General features: G+C 39.8%; 1 protein-coding gene across 1 annotated transcript in view; it reads left to right on the forward strand.

Annotated features, from left to right (window-relative positions):
• LOC126277983 (dystrobrevin beta) overlaps positions 1-21,381 on the forward strand; it is a gene marked incomplete in the record, with an annotated part of 561,627 nt that overhangs the window by 457,392 nt on the left and 82,854 nt on the right. Inside the window, 4 exon segments of the mRNA XM_049977648.1 lie at positions 14,525-14,691; positions 14,780-14,907; positions 16,676-16,774; positions 16,849-16,969. Of these exon segments, the coding sequence (XP_049833605.1) occupies positions 14,525-14,691; positions 14,780-14,907; positions 16,676-16,774; positions 16,849-16,969 (515 nt within the window).

Raw genomic sequence — 21,381 nt, forward strand, 5'->3', positions numbered from 1 at the left:
CCCATTACTTAAATATTTACATTAAGAAACTTATAATGAAAAGTTTTAAGTCAAAGTGCAACATAAGGCTTTACAAAAAGGCAGAAAAAGATTGACATAAACAGAATTTAGATGAGTTGGTTTCCTGTGTGAAATTTCATGTAATATGGCCTGTAAACAATTACTCCACAAGATTTTGAATCATGTTTTTACTAGATAATTGTTTCAGTTGTCATCATTTTCACAAGATCTCATTCAGGAGATGTATGTTTTAGTTAAGCTGGTTTCTTATTTGTTATATATGAGTATTTAACTTTCTCCTGTGATTCCTTTATTACAATGCAGTTCAGGTCTGAAGATGCCTTTGATGACTGAGCAGAACAATGTGAGCATGAAACATGCAGCTATATAGATTACACACAAGAGAAGGTGAAGGACATGATTAGGACTTGCAAAGTTTGCATGTATGACAGTTCTCATATTGCAGTTTCTAATGTTCCTGCTCAAAACATAAAACATGAGCTGAAGTAGTTGTGCACCACTGAGTCCTATATTCTGCTTTGGCTCATCAGTTACTCAGGTCAATATTTAGACTCCTTAAGGTCTTCTTGACTTGATCCTTGTAGCACTTTAGAGAAGCACCTTGGAGCCTTCTGCCTGTGCTCACTGCACTATACAATACTTGTTGAGAAAGTCTGTTGTTTCTCATTCACTGGAGATGACCAATTAATCTGAGTTGGTGACCAATGGCAGTCACTTCTATACTGTACATCGCTACCTTCTCACAAACAGTTGTGTTTGATTTGAAGTCATTTCATTTGACATTAATAATGTATATAAGCTTCTATTGGTTCAAGTGTTTTAGTTTCTTTTCTAGTTTCTTAAAATAATGGCACGATAGTGTCCAGGTTTCACAACCATAGAGCAGCACATTCAGGAGGACGACAGTTCAGACCCACGGCTGGCCATCCTGATGTAGGTTTTTCCTGATTTCCCTAAATCGCTCCAGGCAATTGCTGGTATGGTTCCTTTGAAAGGGCATAGCTGATTTCCTTTCACTATCCTTGACACTGTCCAAGCTTGTGCTCTGTCAACACAAGCTCGGATTTGTCATATATGACCTATTAGCTGGTAATATACTTCTTAGACAGAGGAAGTGATCTACTTGTTCCAAAGGTGTGCTGAAACAGAGATACCAGAAGATGGAAAGGCAATTCCAGGAACTTGCTGTGTGAGTGCTTTGTTTTTTGGATGGTGATGGTCAAGCCAAGCCATTCTGATGCACTACTGAAACAATTTACAGACAGTTGTAGCTTTACAGGTGAATGATCTGGAGAAACACTGTTGTATGCATATGGCAGTTCAGCTATGTGGTGGGTGAGACTGGACTCTGGACTGTTTAAATAGTTCTCCATCAAATCTGAATTTAAGTTCTACACCTGCATTGATTACAGATGATATCTCATAAGCCAAGACTGTGATGTACAAGGCAAATAATGTTGGTGCAAGGACACATCTTTGCTTGAGCCCATTAGTAATAGAGAATTTGTTGGTTGTTTCATTCTGGTATAGCAATTGCCCAGACATGTCATGATAGACAGCTTGGATCAGTCCAGTCAAGTGTCCAGGTTAGCCAAAAATTTTAAGACCTTCCACATAGCTTCTCTGGGTACCATATCAAAGGCCTTTTAAAGATCACAGATCACAGAACACCAACAGTCGTGGCTTATGATGTTCCCTGCATTTCTCCTGCAATTGTTGCACACAGATGGTCATATCAAAGTGCATGTGGATAGTAGAAATCCATGCTGAGATCCAGGAAGTTCAAAACTCAGATTTTGAAGCTGATGCAGCAAAATTCTAGCAAAAATTTTGTCAGCCATTGGGAGAAAGATGTGCCAGGGTAATTACCAAGAATGCTTTGGTAAACTTTTGTAAAGACGGCAACAATTGTGTAGTCCTTAATCCTTTGAATGCTGCAGATGTGAAATCCCGCCGCACATCGCCTTTCTGCAGTGTCTGCAGACAGCATTAGCCCCTGTAGTGGTACTTCCCATGGGTTCTGCTGCAGACAGCATTCACCATCATGGCCTAGCTGGTACATGAATCCTAAAGACAACTTTTGCCATCAGCCAGTTCCGCTACCTGTGGTCCTGTGGACATCTATAGCCGCTCAGTGGTATTTATCATATTTCACAGTTGCTGTTCAATATTCATGCTATCTCTTCCGTGTGACCATCTGCTTCTGTGGTGTCATTCAGGCTATTTACCTATTCATCAGGATTTTTTAGAGTGCTATCACTTTTGAGTTCCACAAGCAAATGGCATGTTGACATGGTTGCACTGTCAAAGAGATACTGGATATACTCACAAGGAGTGACAAGTCAGTCACAGTGACAGTGAGTGTGGCATGTCAATGACTGAAGTGATGATGATGTGGTGGTGGTGGTGGTGGTGGTGGTGGTGGTGGTGGTGGTGGTAATGGTAATGATTCTTCTGAAGAATTTTATAGTAATATGCATCCATGTTCTTCACCTAGTACAGCTCACCAGGATAGCTCTTCTTCAGATTCTGAAAGTAAAGATGAATCGAACAATAAAAGTCTATTCCTTAGTGACAAATTTGATTGGCAAAAGTGTGATTTTAGTCCAGCACTGCAAGCATTTGACGATTCACCCTCAGGACCTAATTGCCAACTATCACCTGATTCAAACATTCTATCCTTTTTCATGTGTTACAATCATAAAATCTGCTGTAATTTATAGCACTTGAAAGAAACAGATTTTATGCTTTCAACATGGCAAATATGTTGGAATCAGTTCATTCTTGACTGTCCACCTGGAAAGATACTGACTTTGAGGAACTGTATTGCTGCATTCATATTTGGCTTTTGTGGCCCATGTTAAAAAGTTGAGAATTAGGGATATTGGTCCAGTGAAGCACTCCTGAGCACTCCAATTTTTGCGAAATTATGTCTGTCACTTTTGAGAATTTTGCGTTTTAGTGACAACTCTGCCAATCATGGAGACCACAGTTTGTTTAAAATTTGGAAAGTAATTGATACAGTTCGTATGGTATTCTGTAGTGTGTTTAGTCCACACAAAGAGCTCTGTGTTGATGAAAGCCTATTATAGTTCAAAGGTCACTTGCATTTTAAACAATGCATTCCTTTGAAATGAAGTAGCCTTGAAATAAAGACATTTGTGTTGTGTGACTGTAAAACTGGATATGTTTTGGATTTCATTGTATATGCAGACACAACAACAGAAATTGAAGTCCATAATTTAGGGAAATCTGGCAACATAGTGGCAACAAAAATGAAGCCATACTGTGAACGTGGACATACACTGTACGTCGACAATTGGTGTACAAGTCCAGACTTGTTCCTCTGACTTCACAACCAGAGAACAGCAGGATGTGGTACTGTGCATAGCAACAGGCATAACTTAACGAAGCAACAGAAGAAACTGAAACAATGAGAAGTTGAATTAATGTCATCTGACACAATGCTTCCCATCAAGTGGTGTGACAAGAGAGAAGTGTTAATGTTGACTACTTGTAACACTACAGAAATGTGTGACAAAGGAAAGACAGATAGGAAGACTGGTAAGAAAGTAATGAAGCCACAATGTGTTGTTGACTACAATGTAAGTAAGGACACTACTCTGACATGCTATTAAGCTCAGTTGGATGTGTGCATAAATCTGTTAAATGGTAGAAAAAGTTTTTTTTATATTATTCCAAGCAACCAGTCCAAGAAATATGGACTATAGCATAGATGTGCAGTCTGCTGGAAACAGAATGTGCACTGAGATACGAAATATGAATACAAAACATGCAGTGTATCCTTGCGGGTTGTACCATGTTTTGAAGCATACCATGCAAAGAACAACTTTCAGCCAAGTTGCAAAATCTTGAAGATGAAATTAAGCCCTTACTTCTGAAAAAATATTTAAAAATAAAAATAAAAAAATAAAGAACAAACAATGAAAAACAAGTGCAAAGATTCACAAAAATTAACTTCACCACTGTCATTTCAAAGGCCAGATGAGAAAGGAGGACGGGAAATATAATAGTGCAAAAAAAATTTTAAAAATATAAAAATAAATAAAAACACAGAATTGTCTGAGCTTGAAGCCTCTCCAGATGAATTGCTGCACTGACAAATGCCTTATGTATGAACATGTGAAACATACAGTCTGTGCTGACGAACACAGACTGGATGCTAAAAGTGCAAGACCGTAATGAACAAAACAAAAAAAAAATTATCCATATCAATCATTTCAGTTGCGAATAACAGAATTTGTGAAAATCGCATAGAAAAAAGCTCTTTCAGTACTTACAGAATTTTCCAATTTTCTAGGCAACTTTTCTAAACAAAAGTTACACGTCATCATTTATTTCTGCTGTATATTAACAATTGTGTCCCATATAACAAGAATTCAGAAACGATAACTTTTTGGTTTTAAAGTTCCCCTGGGGATAAATTCTTGGGTTAATGAACTCAAAATGTAGTGTTACCTTTGAAAGCCTTCCCCATGAACCATGGACCTTGCCGTTGGTGGGGAGGCTTGCGTGCCTCAGCGATACAGATGGCCGTACCATAGGTGCAACCACAACTGAGGGGTATCTGTTGAGAGGCCAGACAAACGTGTGGTTCCTGAAGAGGGGCAGCAGCCTTTTCAGTAGTTGCAGGGGCAACAATATGGATGATTGACTGATCTGGCCTTGTAACATTAACCAAAACGGCCTTGCTGTGCTGGTACTGCAAACGGTTGAAAGCAAGAGGAAACTACAGCCGTAATTTTTCCCGTGGGCATGCAGCTTTACTGTATGATTGAATGATGATGGCGTCCTCTTTGGTAAAATATTCCGTAGGTAAAATAGTCCCCCACTAGGATCTCCAGGCGGGGACTACTCAAGAGGACGTCGTTATCAGGAGAAAGAAAACTGGCTTTCTACGGATCGGAGCGTGGAATGTCAGATCGCTTAATCGGGCAGGTAGGTTAGAAAATTTAAAAAGGGAAATGGATAGGTTAAAGACTACAAACAGCAGAGTGAACCCATTATTGTGGCCAAGATAGATACGAAGCCCACACCTACTACAGTAGTACAAGTTCATATGCCAACTAGCTCTGCAGATGATGAAGAAATTGAAGAAATGTATGATGAGATAAAATAAATTATTCAGGTAGTGAAGGGAGACGAAAATGTAATAGTCATGGGTGACTGGAATTTGTCAGTAGGAAAAGGGAGAGAAGGAAACATAGTAGGTGAATATGGATTGGGGGGAAGAAATAAAAGAGGAAGCCGTCTGGTAGAATTTTGCACAGAGCATAACTTAATCATAGCTAATACTTGGTTCAAGAATCATAAAAGAAGGTTGTATACATGGAAGAATCTTGGAGATACTAAAAGGTATCAGATAGATTACATAATGGTAAGACAGAGATTTAGGAATCAAGTTTTAAATTTTAAGACATTTCCAGGGGCAGATGTGGACTCTGACCACAATCTATTGGTTATGAACTGTAGATTAAAACTGAAGAAACTGCAAAAAGGTGCTAAATTAAGGAGATGGGACCTGGATAGACTGAAAGAACCAGAGGTTGTAGAGTGTTTCAGGGAGAGCATAAGGAGCAATTGACAGGAATGGGGGAAAGAAATACAGTAGAAGAAGAATGGGTAGCTTTGAGGGATGAAGTAGTGAAGGCAGCAGACGATCAAGTAGGTAAAAAGACGGGGGCTAATAGAAATCCTTGGGTAACAGAAGAAATACTGAATTTAATTGATGAAAGGAGAACATATAAAAACGCAGTAAACGAAGCAGGCAAAAAGGAATACAAACGTCTCAAAAATGAGATCGACAGGAAGTGCAAAATGGCTAAGCAGGGATGGCTAGAGGACAAATGTAAGGATGTAGAGGCTTATCTCACTAGGGGTAAGATCGATACTGCCTACACCAAAATTAAAGAGACCTTTGGAGAAAGGAGAACCACTTGCATAAATATCAAAAGCTCAGATGGAAACCCAGTTCTAAGCAAAGAAGGGAAGGCGGAATGGTGGAAGGAGTATATAGAGGGTTTATACAAGGGCGATGTACTTGAGGACAATATTATGGAAATGGAAGACGATGTAGATGAAGACGAAATGGGAGATACGATACTGCGTGAAGAGTTTGACCGGGCACTGAAAGACCTGAGTCGAAACAAGGCCCCCAGAGTAGAGAACATTCCATTAGAACTATTGACGGCCTTGGGAGAGCCAGTCATGACAAAACTCTACCATCTGGTGAGTAAGATGTATGAGACAGGCGAAATACCCTCAGACTTCAGGAAGAATATAATTCCAATCACAAAGAAAGCAGGAGTTGACAGATGTGAAAATTACCGAACTATCAGTTAATAAGTCACAGCTGCAAAATACTAACACGAATTCTTTACAGACAAATGGAAAAACTGGTAGAAGCGGACCTGAGGGAAGATCAGTTTGGATTCCGTAGAAATGTTGGAACACGTGAGGCAATACTAACCTTACGACTTATCTTAGAAGAAAGATTAAGAAAAGGCAAACCTACGTTTCTAGCATTTGTAGACGTAGAGAAAGCTTTTGACAATGTTAACTGGATTACTCTCTTTCAAATTCTGAAGGTGGCAAGGGTAAAATACAGGGAGTGTAAGGCTATTTACAATTTGTACAGAAACCAGATGGCAGTTATAAGAGTCAAGGGACATGAAAGGGAAGCAGTGTTTGGGAAGGGAGTGGGACAGGGTTGTAGCCTCTCCCCGATGTTATTCAATCTGTATATTGAACAAGCAGCAAAAGAAACAAAAGAAAATTCGGAGAAGGAATAAAACTTTGTGGTTCGCCGATGACATTCTGTCAGAGACAGCAGAGGCCTTGGAAGAGCAATTGAACGGAATGCACAGTGTCTTGAAAGGAGGATATAAGATGAACATCAATAAAAGCAAAACGAGGATAATGGAATACAGTCAAATTAAATCGGGTGATGCTGAGGGAATTAGATTAGGAAATGAGACAGTTAAAGTAGTAAAGGAGTTTTGCTATTTAGGGAGTAAAATAACTGATGATGGTGGAAGTAGAGAGGGTATAAAATGGAGACTGGCAATGGCAAGGAAATCGTTTCTGAAGAAGAGAAATTTGTTAACATCGAGTATAGATTTAAGTGTCAGAAAGTCGTTTCTGGAAGTATTTGTATGGAGTGTAGCCATGTATGGAAGTGAAACATGGACGATAAGTAGTTTGGACAAGAAGAGAATAGAAGCTTTTGAAATGTGGTGCTACAGAAGAATGCTGAAGATTAGATGTGTAGATCACATAACTAATGAGGAGGTATTGAATAGAATTGGGGAGAAGAGGAGTTTGTGGCACAACTTGACAAAATGAAGGAACCGATTGGTAGGACATGTTTTGAGGCATCAAGGGATCACAAATTTAGCATTGGAGGACAGCGTGGAGGGTAAAAATCATAGAGGGAGACCAAGAGATGACTACACTAAGCAGATTCAGAAGGATGTAGGTTGCAATAGGTACTGGGAGATGATGAAGCTTGCACAGGATAGAGTAGCATGGAGAGCTGCATCAAACCAGTCTCAGGACTGAAGACCACAACAACAACAACAACAACCACCTTTGAAAGTGTGTCTCTGCATCCTAACGTTTCCATTGAAAGTTGTTTGCAGGTGAATTATTGCACTAGCGGTGGAATGACGGCTGTGTAGTGATGGAATGGGAACAGGGAGGGGACTGGATGGGTGAGGACAGTGACTAGCGAAGGCCGAGGCCAGGAGGGTTACAGGAATGTAGGATATATTGCAGGGAATGTTCCCACCTGCATAATTCAGAAATGCTGGTGTGGGTGGGAAGAATCCATATGGCAAACGCTGTGAAGCAGTCATTGAGATGAGGGTTATCATGTTTGGCAGCATGTTCAGCTACAGGGTGGTCCACTTGTTTTTTGGCCACAGTTTGTTGGTGGCCGTTCATGCCGGACAGACAGCTTGTTGTTTGTCATGCCTACATAAAATGCAGCACAGTGGTTACAACTTAGTTTGTAGATCACATGACTGGTTTCATAGGTAGCCCTGCCTTTGGTGTGATAGGTAATGTTAGTGACCGGGCTGGAGTAGGTGTTGGTAGGAAGATGTATGGGACAGGTCTTGCATCTACGTCTATTACAGGGGTGTGAGCCATGGGGAGCTCCATTGGGAGCAGGGATCATGTAAGGATGGACGAGTATATTGTTTAGGTTCACTGGACAGCGGGATACCACGGTAGGAGGGGTGGGGAGGAGAGTGGGTAGGACATTTCTCATTTCAGGGCATGATGAGAGGTAATTGAAACCCTGGTGGAGAATGTAATTCAGTTGCTCCAGTCCTGGATGGTACTGAGTTACAAGGGGAATGCTCCTCTGTGGCCAGACTGTGGGAGTTTTGGAGGTGGTGGGAGACTGGAAAGATAAGGCACAGGAGATTTGTTTTTATACAAGGATGGGAGGATAATTACGGTCAGTGAAGGCTTCAGTGAGACCCTTGGTATATGTAGAGAGGGACTGTTCGTCACTGCAGATGCAACGACCACAGGTGGCTAGGCTGTACTGAAGGGTCTTCTTGGTATGAGCCAGGTGGCAGCTGTCGAAGTGGAGGTATTGCTGGTAGTTAGTAGGTTTCATATGGCTGGATTTAGTGATGTAGCCATCTCTGTGGCAGAGGTCAACATTTAGAAAGGTGGCTTGTTGGGTTGAGTAGGACCAGGTGAAGCAAATGGGGGAGAAGTTGTTGAGGTTCTGGAGGAATGTGAATTAGGTGTCCTCACCTTCAATCCAGGTAGCAAAGATGTCATCAATGAATCTGAACTAGGTGAGGGGTTTAGGATTCTGGGTTTTTGGGAAGGATTCCTCTAGATTGCCCATGAATAGGTTAGCATAGGATGGTGTCATACTGGTGCCCATAGCTGTATTGTGGATTTGTGTGTAGGTAATGCCTTCAAAGGAGGAGCAATTGTGGAATTGTGGGTCAGGATATAGTTGGTCATGGAGACTAGGAAGGAGGTTGTTGGTTTGGAAACCATAGGGCATCTGGAGAGGTAGTGTTCGATAGCAGTGAGGCCATGGTCATTAATAATGTTAGTGTACGGGGAGGTGGCATAGATACTGACGAGCAGGGCGCCGTGTGATAGAGAGGAACTGTGGAGAGTCGGTAGAGGAAATGGTTGGTATCCTTTATATAGGAGGATAGGTACTGGCTAATAGGTTGAAGGTGTTGGACTATGAGAGCAGAGATTCTCTCAGTGGGGGGCACATAACCGGCCACAATGAGGCATCCTGGGTGGTTGGGTTTATGGACTTAAGGAAGAATGTAGGAGGTGGGAGTGCAGGGAGTGGTAGGGGAAAGTAGAGAGGTGGACTGTGGGGAGAGGTTCTGGGATGGGCCTAAGGATTTGAGTAGTGACTGGAGATCCTGCTGGATTGCTGGAATGGGATCACTGTGGCATGGTTTGTAAGTGGAAGTAACTTATCCCCCATTTGCTTCACATGGTCCTACTGAATCCAGCAAGCCACCTTCCTAGATGTTGACCTCCACCTCAGAGATGGCTACATCAGTACCTCTGATCGTACCAAACCTACTAACCACCAGCAATACCTCCACTTTGACAGATGCCACCTGTTTCATACCAAGAAGTCCCTTCCATACAATGTAGCCACCCGTGCTAGTCGCATCTGCAGTGACGAGCAATCCCTCTCTATATATACCGAGGGTCTCACAGAAGCCTTCACTGACCGTAATTATCCTCCCATCCTTGTACAAAAACAAATCTCCTGTGCCCTATCTTTCCAGTCTCCCACCACCTCCAAAACTCCCACAGTCTGGCCACAGAGGAGCATTCCACTTGTAACTCAGTACCATCCAGGACTGGAGCAACTGAATTACATTCTCCACCAGGGCTTCAATTACCTCTCGTCATGCCCTGAAATGAGAAATGTCCTACCCACTATCCTTCCCACCCCTCCAACCGTGGCAGTCCGCCGTCCACCGAACCTACACAACATACTTGTCCATCCTTACACAACCCCTGCTCCCAGTGGAGCTCCCCATGGCTCATACCCCTGTAATAGACGTAGATGCAAGACCTGTCGCATACATCCTCCTACCATCACCTACTCCAGTCCAGTCACTAACATTACCTATCACATCAAAGGCAGGGCTACCTATGAAACCGTCATGTGATCTACAAACTAAGCTGCAACCACTGTGCTGCATTCTATGTAGGCATGGTAACCAACAAGCTGTCTGTCCGCATGAATGGCCACTGACAAACTGTGGCCAAGAAAAAAGTGGATCACCCTGTAGCTGAACACGCTGCCAAACACGACACCCCTCATCTCAATGACTGCTTCACAGCGTTTGCCATGTGGATCCTTCCCACCAACAGCAGCTTTTCTGAATTGCGCAGGGGGAACTTTCGCTGCAATACATCCTATGTTCCCGTAACCCTCCCGGTCTCAGCCTTCGCTAGTCACTGTCCTCACCCATCCAGCCCCCTCCTTGTTCCCATTCCAGCACTACACAGCCATCATTTCACTGCCACACCCAGTCTTTTAATTTCTTTTATTTTTAGTTTTATTTCTCTCCTTTCCACTACTTACCCCTCGCCCCCCCCCCCCTCACCTTCTCTCCTACCCTCCATCTAAACTGCAACATTTCACTGTCCACCACTCCCACCATACTATACCCCCACCCCGTCGCCACTCCCATGATGCACTGATGCTGCTGCTCTCAGTGTAGTTTCAGCTCTGTGAGACTGCAGGTGTGTGTGTGTGTGTGTGTGTGTGTGTGTGTGTGTGTGTGTGTGTGTGTGTGTGTGTGTGTACTGCTGATGTAGACCTTAATGGCTGAAAGCTATGATTGTGTGAATCTTTTTATTGTGCCTCTCGCGGCTCAGCATATCTGCTACATGATGAGTAGCAACTTTCCTTCTCTCATATTGTTACATTCCATCCTGGATTTTCTATTGTTTGGCTCAAATAAAACTCAGATGTATACAGAAACATTATCACGATTTGTAAGAACTAATTCCAAATGAAAGAAAGCCTTTGATGAGGAGTTACATGTTAGCAACATAAGCAGTTTCAGTGTACATTATGTGTGTCGAGCAATTCACCTCCAGATTTATAGCTGTGTTATAAGAATCCAGACACACTATGTTGATTCGTACTGTTGGTGATCACACTCAGGCTGCCAGCACAGGGCAATGTCAGCCCAGCAAAGAGCTCAGGCACATACAGCAGTCCACGGAGATGGCTATTAGTGCAGGTAAAAGTATTAGGCTACCGCAAGGGCACGCTCTACATGGCCAGTTCGATGCACAGCTGCAGCACCAAAGTGTTAGTCAGGTGGTACGTTACTGATGTACCACATCAGAAGAAACATAGTGAAGATTCTGATTCATAAAGGCAGTGGATGACCTTCAGGGGGATGTTGTGAGGCCCAGCTGCCTATCTCTGTTTCATACTATGTAGAGCCTTGCTGAATACATGAAATGTCAGTGGTACTGCCATCCAATGTTTAACATGGTGGGATATGTTCAAGAAAGTTGTCAGCAGAAGTAGAACTATAATTTGAAGAGTGAGGTGAAGTGCTTTTTCCAGCAACTCAGGATGTCCTGATTGTCATTAAGAATGGTTGTACTGTTCATGCCTTTCAGGGATCATGAGAGGAATAAACAGATTCATATATTTCTTTTATCTTTTATTCCAGCATAAAAACTGTAAAAATCCCTGGCACCTGACAGTCTTCGGAAACCCAAGGTTTTTTTTTTTTTTTTTTTTTTTTTTTTTTTTTTTTTTTTTTTTTTTTTTTTTTTGCCACCACTTGTTGATTGTTCTTATTTCATTTCATCTTGAGCTCCTGAAAACTTGTATTCTTTTCTGTTGATGATGAATCTCGAGCAAGAGATAGATAAGAATACTGTTTAACACTTGTGATGTACATAATCAGTTTATTATTGTAAATAAGCCTTCACGGGTTTGCCACCGGATCATGTTGTGCGAACTCCACAATATTTCCTAAGAGCAACTGTCGAACATCTTCAGGTGGTTCAACCTTGATGGTGGATAGATACGACTGACGGTATCCATACATCAATGCCCCATTTCTACAACACGTGTGCGAAGAATGTGCAGGCACGGAAATCGCGCATGAGCAATGATTTGCAGTTAGATGGTGCCATAGTCAACTCCCTCTGCCAAAAATTGCAGAGCAGCTCTCCTGCACATGCACTATATGCTGCGTTTGCCAACAGTGCGGGCAGACGTTACTCACCACAGGTCATAGTAGACCAATGTTATGACGGGCCTGTTATCAAAGAATCTTGATTTTTGCGTCATGATTTAATAGCAGCCAATGCAGGATTCCAGGCCGTGCTCAGTTGAAATCCTGAGATTTAGCACGCGTGTTCTAGAAACAGGGCATCGATATGCGAATACTGTCAGTCGTACCTAGCCAACAGCATGGTTAAAGAGTTGCAGTGTATTATTGTCATCAGACCAGTCATTTTTCTTCTTTGCATCAAAGCCAATGACTTCTACTGCAGTCTTTTTGATGGTGTTCTATTTTTAAGCAGTCCATTCCTGTTCAACATCTATTGTGTTAGCTTATATTTTGCCAAATCAGTCCAAAAGTGCATGTTTGAAGAGAGAATGAACAGTCTTATCTGCTGGCTGTTAATATTGAATTTTCTGTTTGGAGGATTTGAGAAGTAGGATTGTGGTTTGGAATCTATGAGAATCCTCAGATGGCTAACTAGCAGTTGGTGATCAGTTTAGCAATCGTCAATGTTTTGAGCTGTATTTGTGATAAGAACTTTGTCATTCAGATGCTAATGTTTTGTGTGTTGATGCATCCTTGTAGTCTTATGATGCTTACGTAAACAGATTTATGTACTGGTGTTAAAAATCTCGTGATCAGCGTTGAGAGAAATAAGCATAGTTCATTTGCATTGCAGTTTCAAACTCCTTGATTTACCCCCGAAGATGATTCTCTTCCCAATCTTAACATTGAAGTTGCCAAGTAAAAAGACTTCAGCTTCAGTAGGAAACTTGATGATAACCTTGTCCAGTTGATGTTACAATTGATTCTTATCACATTATGGAATAGACTATTAAACAAAACTAACTTGTCATTTTTCTGGAGTTTTTGAAACATTAATGTTATTTAAAGTTAGCTGTATTGCAACATCAGAAATAATATATTTTTAAGTTTGACAGCATTTATGTCCCCAAACAACATTAATTAATAAACCATAGTTATGAGATGTTACAGTACCCATGACTTTATGTCATTTTATACATTAAATGTGTGTACCATTTTCTATACTATGTGCTTCTAATTCTATTACTTTACATTTCCATTAGTTTTTTCCACACATGCAAGAATGTAGTAAAGTCAGTAAACTGTATGTGCAAATTTCCTGTGAGCGCAAGAACAACATGTCCACTAATGATAGTTGAACTAGGAATATCTGAAGCAGCTCCAAGGGACACACATGGTCTCCTCTTGTAGAATTTCTATCTCCTTGTATAGGAACTGGTTTGAAAATGTGAAAGTTATAGCTTTGATGTCACATCTTCCTTTTATGTCCATTGGCCTAGTTACAGTGGTTTTTGTTTCAGCAATTGACCAGTAGACATTATTTTTGTTTCAATGTTCACTTTTTAAATACTGCTTTAAAGAAAAAATAACTGTATTCTAAAACACACATTTCATTGAATGAGATTGTGTTGACTGATGACATTTTTCAGTAATCATTCTGAAAACTAATGACAAAACAGTGAATATTAAGAAGTGCTGTAATGTTGAATGAAGTGTGTCAAAGTTAAGGGAAATGAAGCATAAGTATTCCACAACAAGAGCTCTTGGGTTTTCTTAGCATGATTGATTAATGGTGTGCAACTGCATTTGCAGTTGGAATGGAATAAAAAATAGATTGTATACCTCAAAACCATATCATTATTCCATAATCACTTGATGGCTTGCACTGTAGAATTAAACACACATGGGACCCTTACCAAATCTGTCTAGTCGAAACCAAGTTTTTAGGCTTTCAGATATTGCTTGGTATCAAAAGCATTCACTGACAAAGTGCCTATCAGTGTTACTCACGGGACTTTGTCAGTACTCCCGTTCATACCATAGAACTTCTTTGAGAAAACTGTACAATTGAAATGGAAGCTGTTCTGTTGAAAGTTACATTCCACAGAGTTTCTAACACTTATTTTCTATGAAAACATGGTCTATAATGTGCAGCATGCTAATATATCACATAACAGATCAACTGCATGTTGGTCATGACTGTTGTGGATCATTTTCGTATGCAGACATGAATATGACCCTGTAGCTTTTAAAGACAGTAGTGATGTGCCAGACTCTTATTGATTCTCACCAAGGTTCTAATTGTTGTTGATAGCAAATCTGAACAATTTAGTAATATCTGAGCTGTTTTAAATGAGAAATTGTTTGTCTTTCAGTTGTCCATCCCATGGCATGTGATGCATGTCAGAGAGAAGGATTTGCTGGGTTTCGGTATCGCTGTCAGAAATGTCACAGCTATCAGCTGTGCCAGGATTGTTTCTGGCGTGGACGAGTATCTGGTCCCCATACCAATGACCATGAAGTGAAAGAGTACACAACTTACGTAAGATAAATATATACATGGTAGTTTTAGTAATTGTGTCTGATACACTTGTTTTGTTTAATAACTATATTTTCTTATGTTCTGTCAGAAGTCGCCTAGCAAGCAAATAGGACATTCCCTTCGTAAATCTTTCCGTTGTGTTCCTGAAAAGGGAAGACCAAACATCCCTCGTTTCCCAGAAGAACCAGAAAAGACGTTAAATTTGTCGCATATAGTGTAAGTGAAGGCTGTTGCATCAGTGGTTTTTAAGCATTTACTAATTAGTGGTATATTTTTTTGTTACAATTTTCTGTAAACTGCTCTCATGTTTTTAATAGTCGTATTCATGGTAGTTAATGAATATTGGTAAAGTACTTGATCAAACCAAATTTTTGTTGCTGTATTACGTCCCTTACACAGTCACAAAGTTTGTGTTGTAAGTGACTCATCAGTTATAAGGTTATAGCCAACAAAATTAACCTTGAGGTTGTAATATATGTGGACGCAATTACAGATATTTAAAATTACACACTTCAGTTACCTGCAGCATTTTGTGAAGTATCTTATATTCAGAAGCCCACAATTTTACTTTACCATGAGAACCACATACATTCACTACATTGGTCCAGAAATATTTCAGTGGTTTCAACCTCTTTCATCGGACACTTAGTGCATTATTTGGAGCGAGCCAGTTCTGTTGATGACGGTGCCTCTGACCATTTTTGTGGAACTACTAGAACAGTAAGTCCCCATGAGAAACACAAGCTCTTCCTTAGAATACCCAGACATTTCAGTTGGTGCTATTTAGGGGTGTCGTGCAACATACAAGAAGTATGTGCCACACAGCTACAGTCCTCCACATGACTGCAGCTGCATAGACTGCCCCAAGGTAATGATCTTCCGGACAAACAGTCAGATAATAATTCATTATATAGGAAACAGAGGAAATATTATTGCCTTGCTTTCTCTTAGACTGTAGAAGATGGTGTCAAGTTGTAAATGTACTTCTTAGAGAATTGGTGATAATGGATGATGGTTAATGTTACTGCTAAGGTGAAAAGTCCTGTACAGGGTGATCTCTATCTCTACCAACAAAATTTTGGAGTTTATTCAGAGATATTTTCTTAGTAATATTGTGTAATGGACTTGTGGTCTCTGGTGCCTCATTACAGTGTAATTGTGTATACTTTGATTTCTTACCTCCATTTATCTTGGTATTCTGTGTATCACTGAAAATATCTGCACAACAGTCAAAGTTAACCGTATGAATTGTGCATCATATTTGGAACCAAGTATGTTCTGTTCACTAATGGTACTTGCTGTTGACAAGAGAAATACAGTAATGCTACTCTACTCTTCATCTTCTAGCTTGCATTCAGTACTGCTCAGTTCTGTCTTGGGTTTGTTTGACTGCCATTGTTCGTTGTTCATGAACAGTAATTTACAACTGTATGGTGACTATTATATACATTGTGTAAATGGAAGAACAGCCCAACAAAGCTATTATGAACCGTTCCTGCCTCAACAGAAACTACATCACAGTACTTTTGTATCGGTTTTACATTTTAGTGAAGGCATGTTGCAGGGTTTTGCATTGTTGTGAAGGTATGTTGCAGGGTTTTGCATTGTTGTGAAGGTATGTTGCAGGGTTTTGCATTGTTGTGAAGGTATGTTGCAGGGTTTTGCATTGTTGTGAAGGTATGTTGCAGGGTTTTGCATTGTTGTGAAGGTATTTTCACAGAAGCAGAGCTAACTGGTTAATAAACTGAATAAATTGTTCTTATATTATTACTCTGTAAAAAGTCACTGGAGGCCATGATTCTCTTACACCAAATTATTCAAACCTCCAAATTTTGGTTCATTCTGTATTCTTAATGAACATCAGCTACAGATAAATTTGTAAGCTACTGTACATTCTTCATGGTGAAGTACCTTTTTTTATTAATTTATTGATCATGGATCTAAGATCATGCCCTCAACTAACAATGCTATGTTCTAATTTTAGTCCTCCTTCTCCTCTGCCATCTCATAATGGGTTCCCTGAGAGTTCATTCACATCCCCTTTTGATGGCGGTTCAATGGACAGCCGTTCGACAGTCCGGAGGTAGGCCAGCAATATGTTCTCTCTAATCACATGTGTGATACAGATGAAATTTCCTGAATTTGTGTTAATTTCAGTGCTTTCTATACAAGCAGCCCTGGAAAATACACATCTAGTCTTGACTCCACTCGTCTTGATGATGAACATAGGCTCATCGCAAGGTACGCTGCGAGATTAGCTGCAGAAGCTAGAACAGTGGTGAGTTTTTTAAGTAGTTACAGCTGTTTTTAGGAGGAAATAAGTGACAGCTTGCATAACTATATGTATACTAGCTGTTAGGTAAGCAGGATACCAAATGAGTCATATCACCATAGTTTTTGCTGTGTTTCAGCATTTTAGCTATTAGATGGCACTATCACATACATAATTAACACCTTTAGTGAGGGAAGGAATGGCCAACCCTTTGTTGCCACTGAGGACATAATTCAGAAAGTAGACAAAAAATAAAAAAAAATCACAAAATAAACACTGAAAAATTGTTCTCCCCCCTCCCCCAGTGATCGGGTCAAAACTGCTTTCTCTCTAGAATGAAGTAGCTCTTTTTCATGACTCACCACTCACCATACACTCACAAAAATAAATATAAGGGATCAATCTTAACTTTTGTAATTCAGGTCATTTTGCCTTTTATTTATCAGATTTGGCCCTGTTTTGAAAGAAGGTAGAAAGAAGAGCTACAAGCTTGTGTTATGTCATTTTTAGCAGTTTTGAGGTTCAAAAATTTTACATTTCGTCTGCTTTTAAAAATTAAAAATGTTACAACACAATATTTTAATCAAGTGGGAAAATTTGAGACACAAATCTGATTCTTGTTATGTTTGCATACATTTAGGTGGAAACAATATAAGGTATAAGAGTTCGAGCATAACTATAATTAATTTAAGTATCTGTAGTCGTCATAAGCAATAAATATGACAATACATTTAACCAAGCAGGAAAAATTAATCAATATTATGTTTTAAAAATGAAATTGACTTATTTTACTTGAAGTGAGTTGGTTTCTTTTTGCAGTGTATTTGTTCTGCCTTTGAAAAGATACGCTCACAGTGCACTGAGGTTGCTGGGATGCATAATATTTTCGTAAACACTTGGTATAGTAAGGGGTACAGCAATTTTCTGGTTTCTCACCAGATTAAAGTATCACTGTTTTTAGGCAAATGTGCCTCGGACAAATATTTATCTAGTTCAATAATCATTGCATGTCCCAAGTCATGACTTCCTTGGAGCTGACTGCTAGTGTCATCAAACTCCTACTAGACTGAACAATTCTCATGCATTGTTATCTTAACTGGTTGAGGAATTAAGTGTGTTTGTTCTTATGGAACAATGAGTGCTTTCTTTTTTGCAGTAACCTTTTCATAGCACTTTTGGTATTGAATAACATCTACAAATTTTATTTGAATGAAATATGTCGCAACTAGAGTTCTGTTTCACTGGGACATATTTTTCAGTTCAAATCAATCTTCTTTTAAATTTTATTGCATTTCAGCAAGTTGTCTTAAGGCAGAGAGACTTCTCTTGAAAACATAACTGTTGGTTTGATCTCGTCAGCAGCTATCCCTGTGCTCATCTGAATTGTGTTTTGCATACCAATGTTCAAAGAATGTGAAAAGCATGTGGTGTGTTGAAGTTTCAGGAGCATGGCAGATGATTTCATATTTGAAACACTTTCTGTTGATATGGCAATGATTTTAAAATTGATATTATATTTGGCAATAAGAGCATTTACCCAAATTGAAATTTTTTTCTGATATGTGTTTGTTTTGGTTGTGAACAGTCTAAAAGTTATGGGTTTAGTTGACACTTCTCATGTATGATATGTGCCATGAGTGAGTGCATGGAGACTATTGTTGTTTATACTTGTCCACCTGTCAGATAAAAGGCAAACTGCCTTTGCAGTTGCTATATGATTTTCAATTTTATTAAATAACTTGCAATACAAACAGAGCATCAGAAAATTTGATAATGTTTATGAACTTGGTAAATGACAACCAAAGAGAATTGTTCACATGACAGAAATGCAACCCTTCTGCAAATTGCTGCAGATTTCACTGCTGAGATATCAAAAAGTGTCAGCTTGCGAACCATTCAACAAAACATCATTGATATGAACTTTCGGAGCCAGAGGCCCACTCACGTAACCTTGATGACTGCACGACGCAAAGCTTTACACCTCATCTGGGCCCACCAACACCAACATTGGACTGTTGATGACTGGAAACATGTTGCCTGATCAGATGAGTGGATGGATGTGTATGGGTATGGAGACAACCTCATTAATTCATGGACCCTGCAGGTCAGCAGAGGAATCTTCAAGCTGGTGGAGGCTCTGTAATGGTGTGGGGCGTATGCAGTTGGAGTGGTATGGGACCCTTTTATGTCTAGATACAACTCTGACATGTGACACATACGTAAGCATCCTGTCTGATCACCAGCATCCATTCATGTCCATGTTCCAAAGGAATTGGGCAATTCCAGCAGGACAGTGCATCACCCATACATCCAGAATTGCTACAGAGTGGCTCCAGGAACACTCTTCTGAGTTTAAACACTTCTGCTGCCCACCGAACTGGACAGAAATGAACATTATTGAGCATATCTGGGATGCCTTGCAACATTCTGTTTGGAAGAGATCTCCACCCCCTTTGAACTCTTACGGATTTATGGATAGCCTGGCAGGATACGTGTTTCAATTCCCCCAGCACTACTTCAGACATGAGTTGAATCCATGACGCATCGTATTGTGGTGAACTGTAGAGAAGGGATAGCATTCTTGACAAATCATTTGTGCAAGTTGCATATATAATTCTATACTTTTATGTAATGTAAGCAGCTGTATAATATGAACAGGTTTACTTTTTGGTTATTGTAAATGAAAAGCAGTTGAGTGAGAGGGTGTGTCACAAAAGAAAGCCCAAAACCAGACAGCACTGTGAAAGGTTGCCTACTTTTGAATTCTATTCTCCACTCTGTGTCTCAAATGGCTTTATGAGAAATATGCCAGCCAGTAATGTACATCACACAGTTCTTAACTAATGTGATTTATCACACATATATTGTCACTAGTAGCAATATGATACATAGTTTCAGCCCCCCTCATAAAATGGTTTTCACTGGCAGGCACTGTCAACACTGTTTTTATCCATACAAAAGTGGCAGATTATCTGCTGAACACTTTCACATATGAGGTTCAACAAAAGAACATCACTCAACAATGGAAAATCCAGGATGGAATTTAACAGTATTATGAAAAGCATAGTTTTTATTCCTCATAAAGCAGTCACAGACTGTCAGAGAGTGAGTTTTCAGTCAACAAAGCCTTCGTCAGACATAGACAGACAACTTACACACACATTCATGCAAACGCAGCTCACACACTCAGACAACAGCTTCTGGCTGCTAAGGCCACTATCGCCACTATACACTCAAACAAACACAATTCGCACACATGAGCACAGTCTCTGGCTGCTGAAGCCATCATCATCATTACAATGATTTTAATTTATATGTTTTATTAACACACTTGATATCCAGGTGTGTAATGCTGATCAATATACGTTAATGGTGTCTACAGAAAGATTCAACCAGAATGGATTTTATCCACAGAATGACTAAAAGTTCATGTTAGTTACTGTAAAGGTGTTGACTGTATGAATGCTAGTGGCAGATCTTAGTCTTGCACAAGCTCACCGGGGCTTTAACGTAGGCATTGCTCGTGTGCTTCCAGGGTGCCAACTGAAGATTTTTGGGTATTTATAAACTGGGGTAAAAACATTTTAGTATTTTAAAAACTACATTTTGTTTATAAAACTGATAGATTTTAGAGTTTATTAATTTGGATAAGTTGTATTTTTACCAAAGAATTGGTTTACAAAATACGTTGTGAGTTAAAAAAATAAAAAAACATCACAGAACTATTTTGTTTGTCTGCCCTGGGAATTATCAGTTGACAAGTACATTTGCCATATTGGAAATGATTACAATTTATGTACATTCTTAATTAGTAGCTTAAAAAATTAATTAATGAAGGGTATCATCCAATGCAAGAAAACTAGGGCAACGAGAGTATAGTGATAAACCTGGGAATCAAACAGGTGTAAGGTTAGAGAAGGCACCAGCAATTTTTGTTAGCTGCAGGCTTCAATAATAATACTCTTAAGTTAATTAATTTTAGGAAAATTAAAACATTTTATTGTGTAGTTTGGTTTCTGATCTTTCCAGAAAAACTAAATATACCATTGCAGCCAGTGGGTCAAAAATTGTGGATAGCTAGATTTAAAATGAAAAATTAAACAAAAAAATGTAATTATTAATAGAAGTCCAATCATAACAAATTGGGTGGTTGCAGCTTGCAGATGGGCTGGAAATAGTTTGAGATTCAATTTGACTTTGTGTGTGTGGGAGATTCCTTCATTTGAGAAGGAAGTAGGTATCAGTGAAAATGGTTCATGAGAAATGATTTCTCAAGTTCCTTCATCAACCGATGGCAATTTTGATCAGCTTCCTGACTCTCACCATTCCAGAGGTACTGCTGAATGCTTCAATTTGAGATGCTTCTTCAGGTTTGACGAGGACCCAGAAGATAGGGAAATATATGCTGATAGTAATGG

Source organism: Schistocerca gregaria, chromosome 6 (assembly GCF_023897955.1).
Source record: "Schistocerca gregaria isolate iqSchGreg1 chromosome 6, iqSchGreg1.2, whole genome shotgun sequence".
Taxonomy (NCBI): Eukaryota; Metazoa; Arthropoda; class Insecta; order Orthoptera; family Acrididae; genus Schistocerca; species Schistocerca gregaria.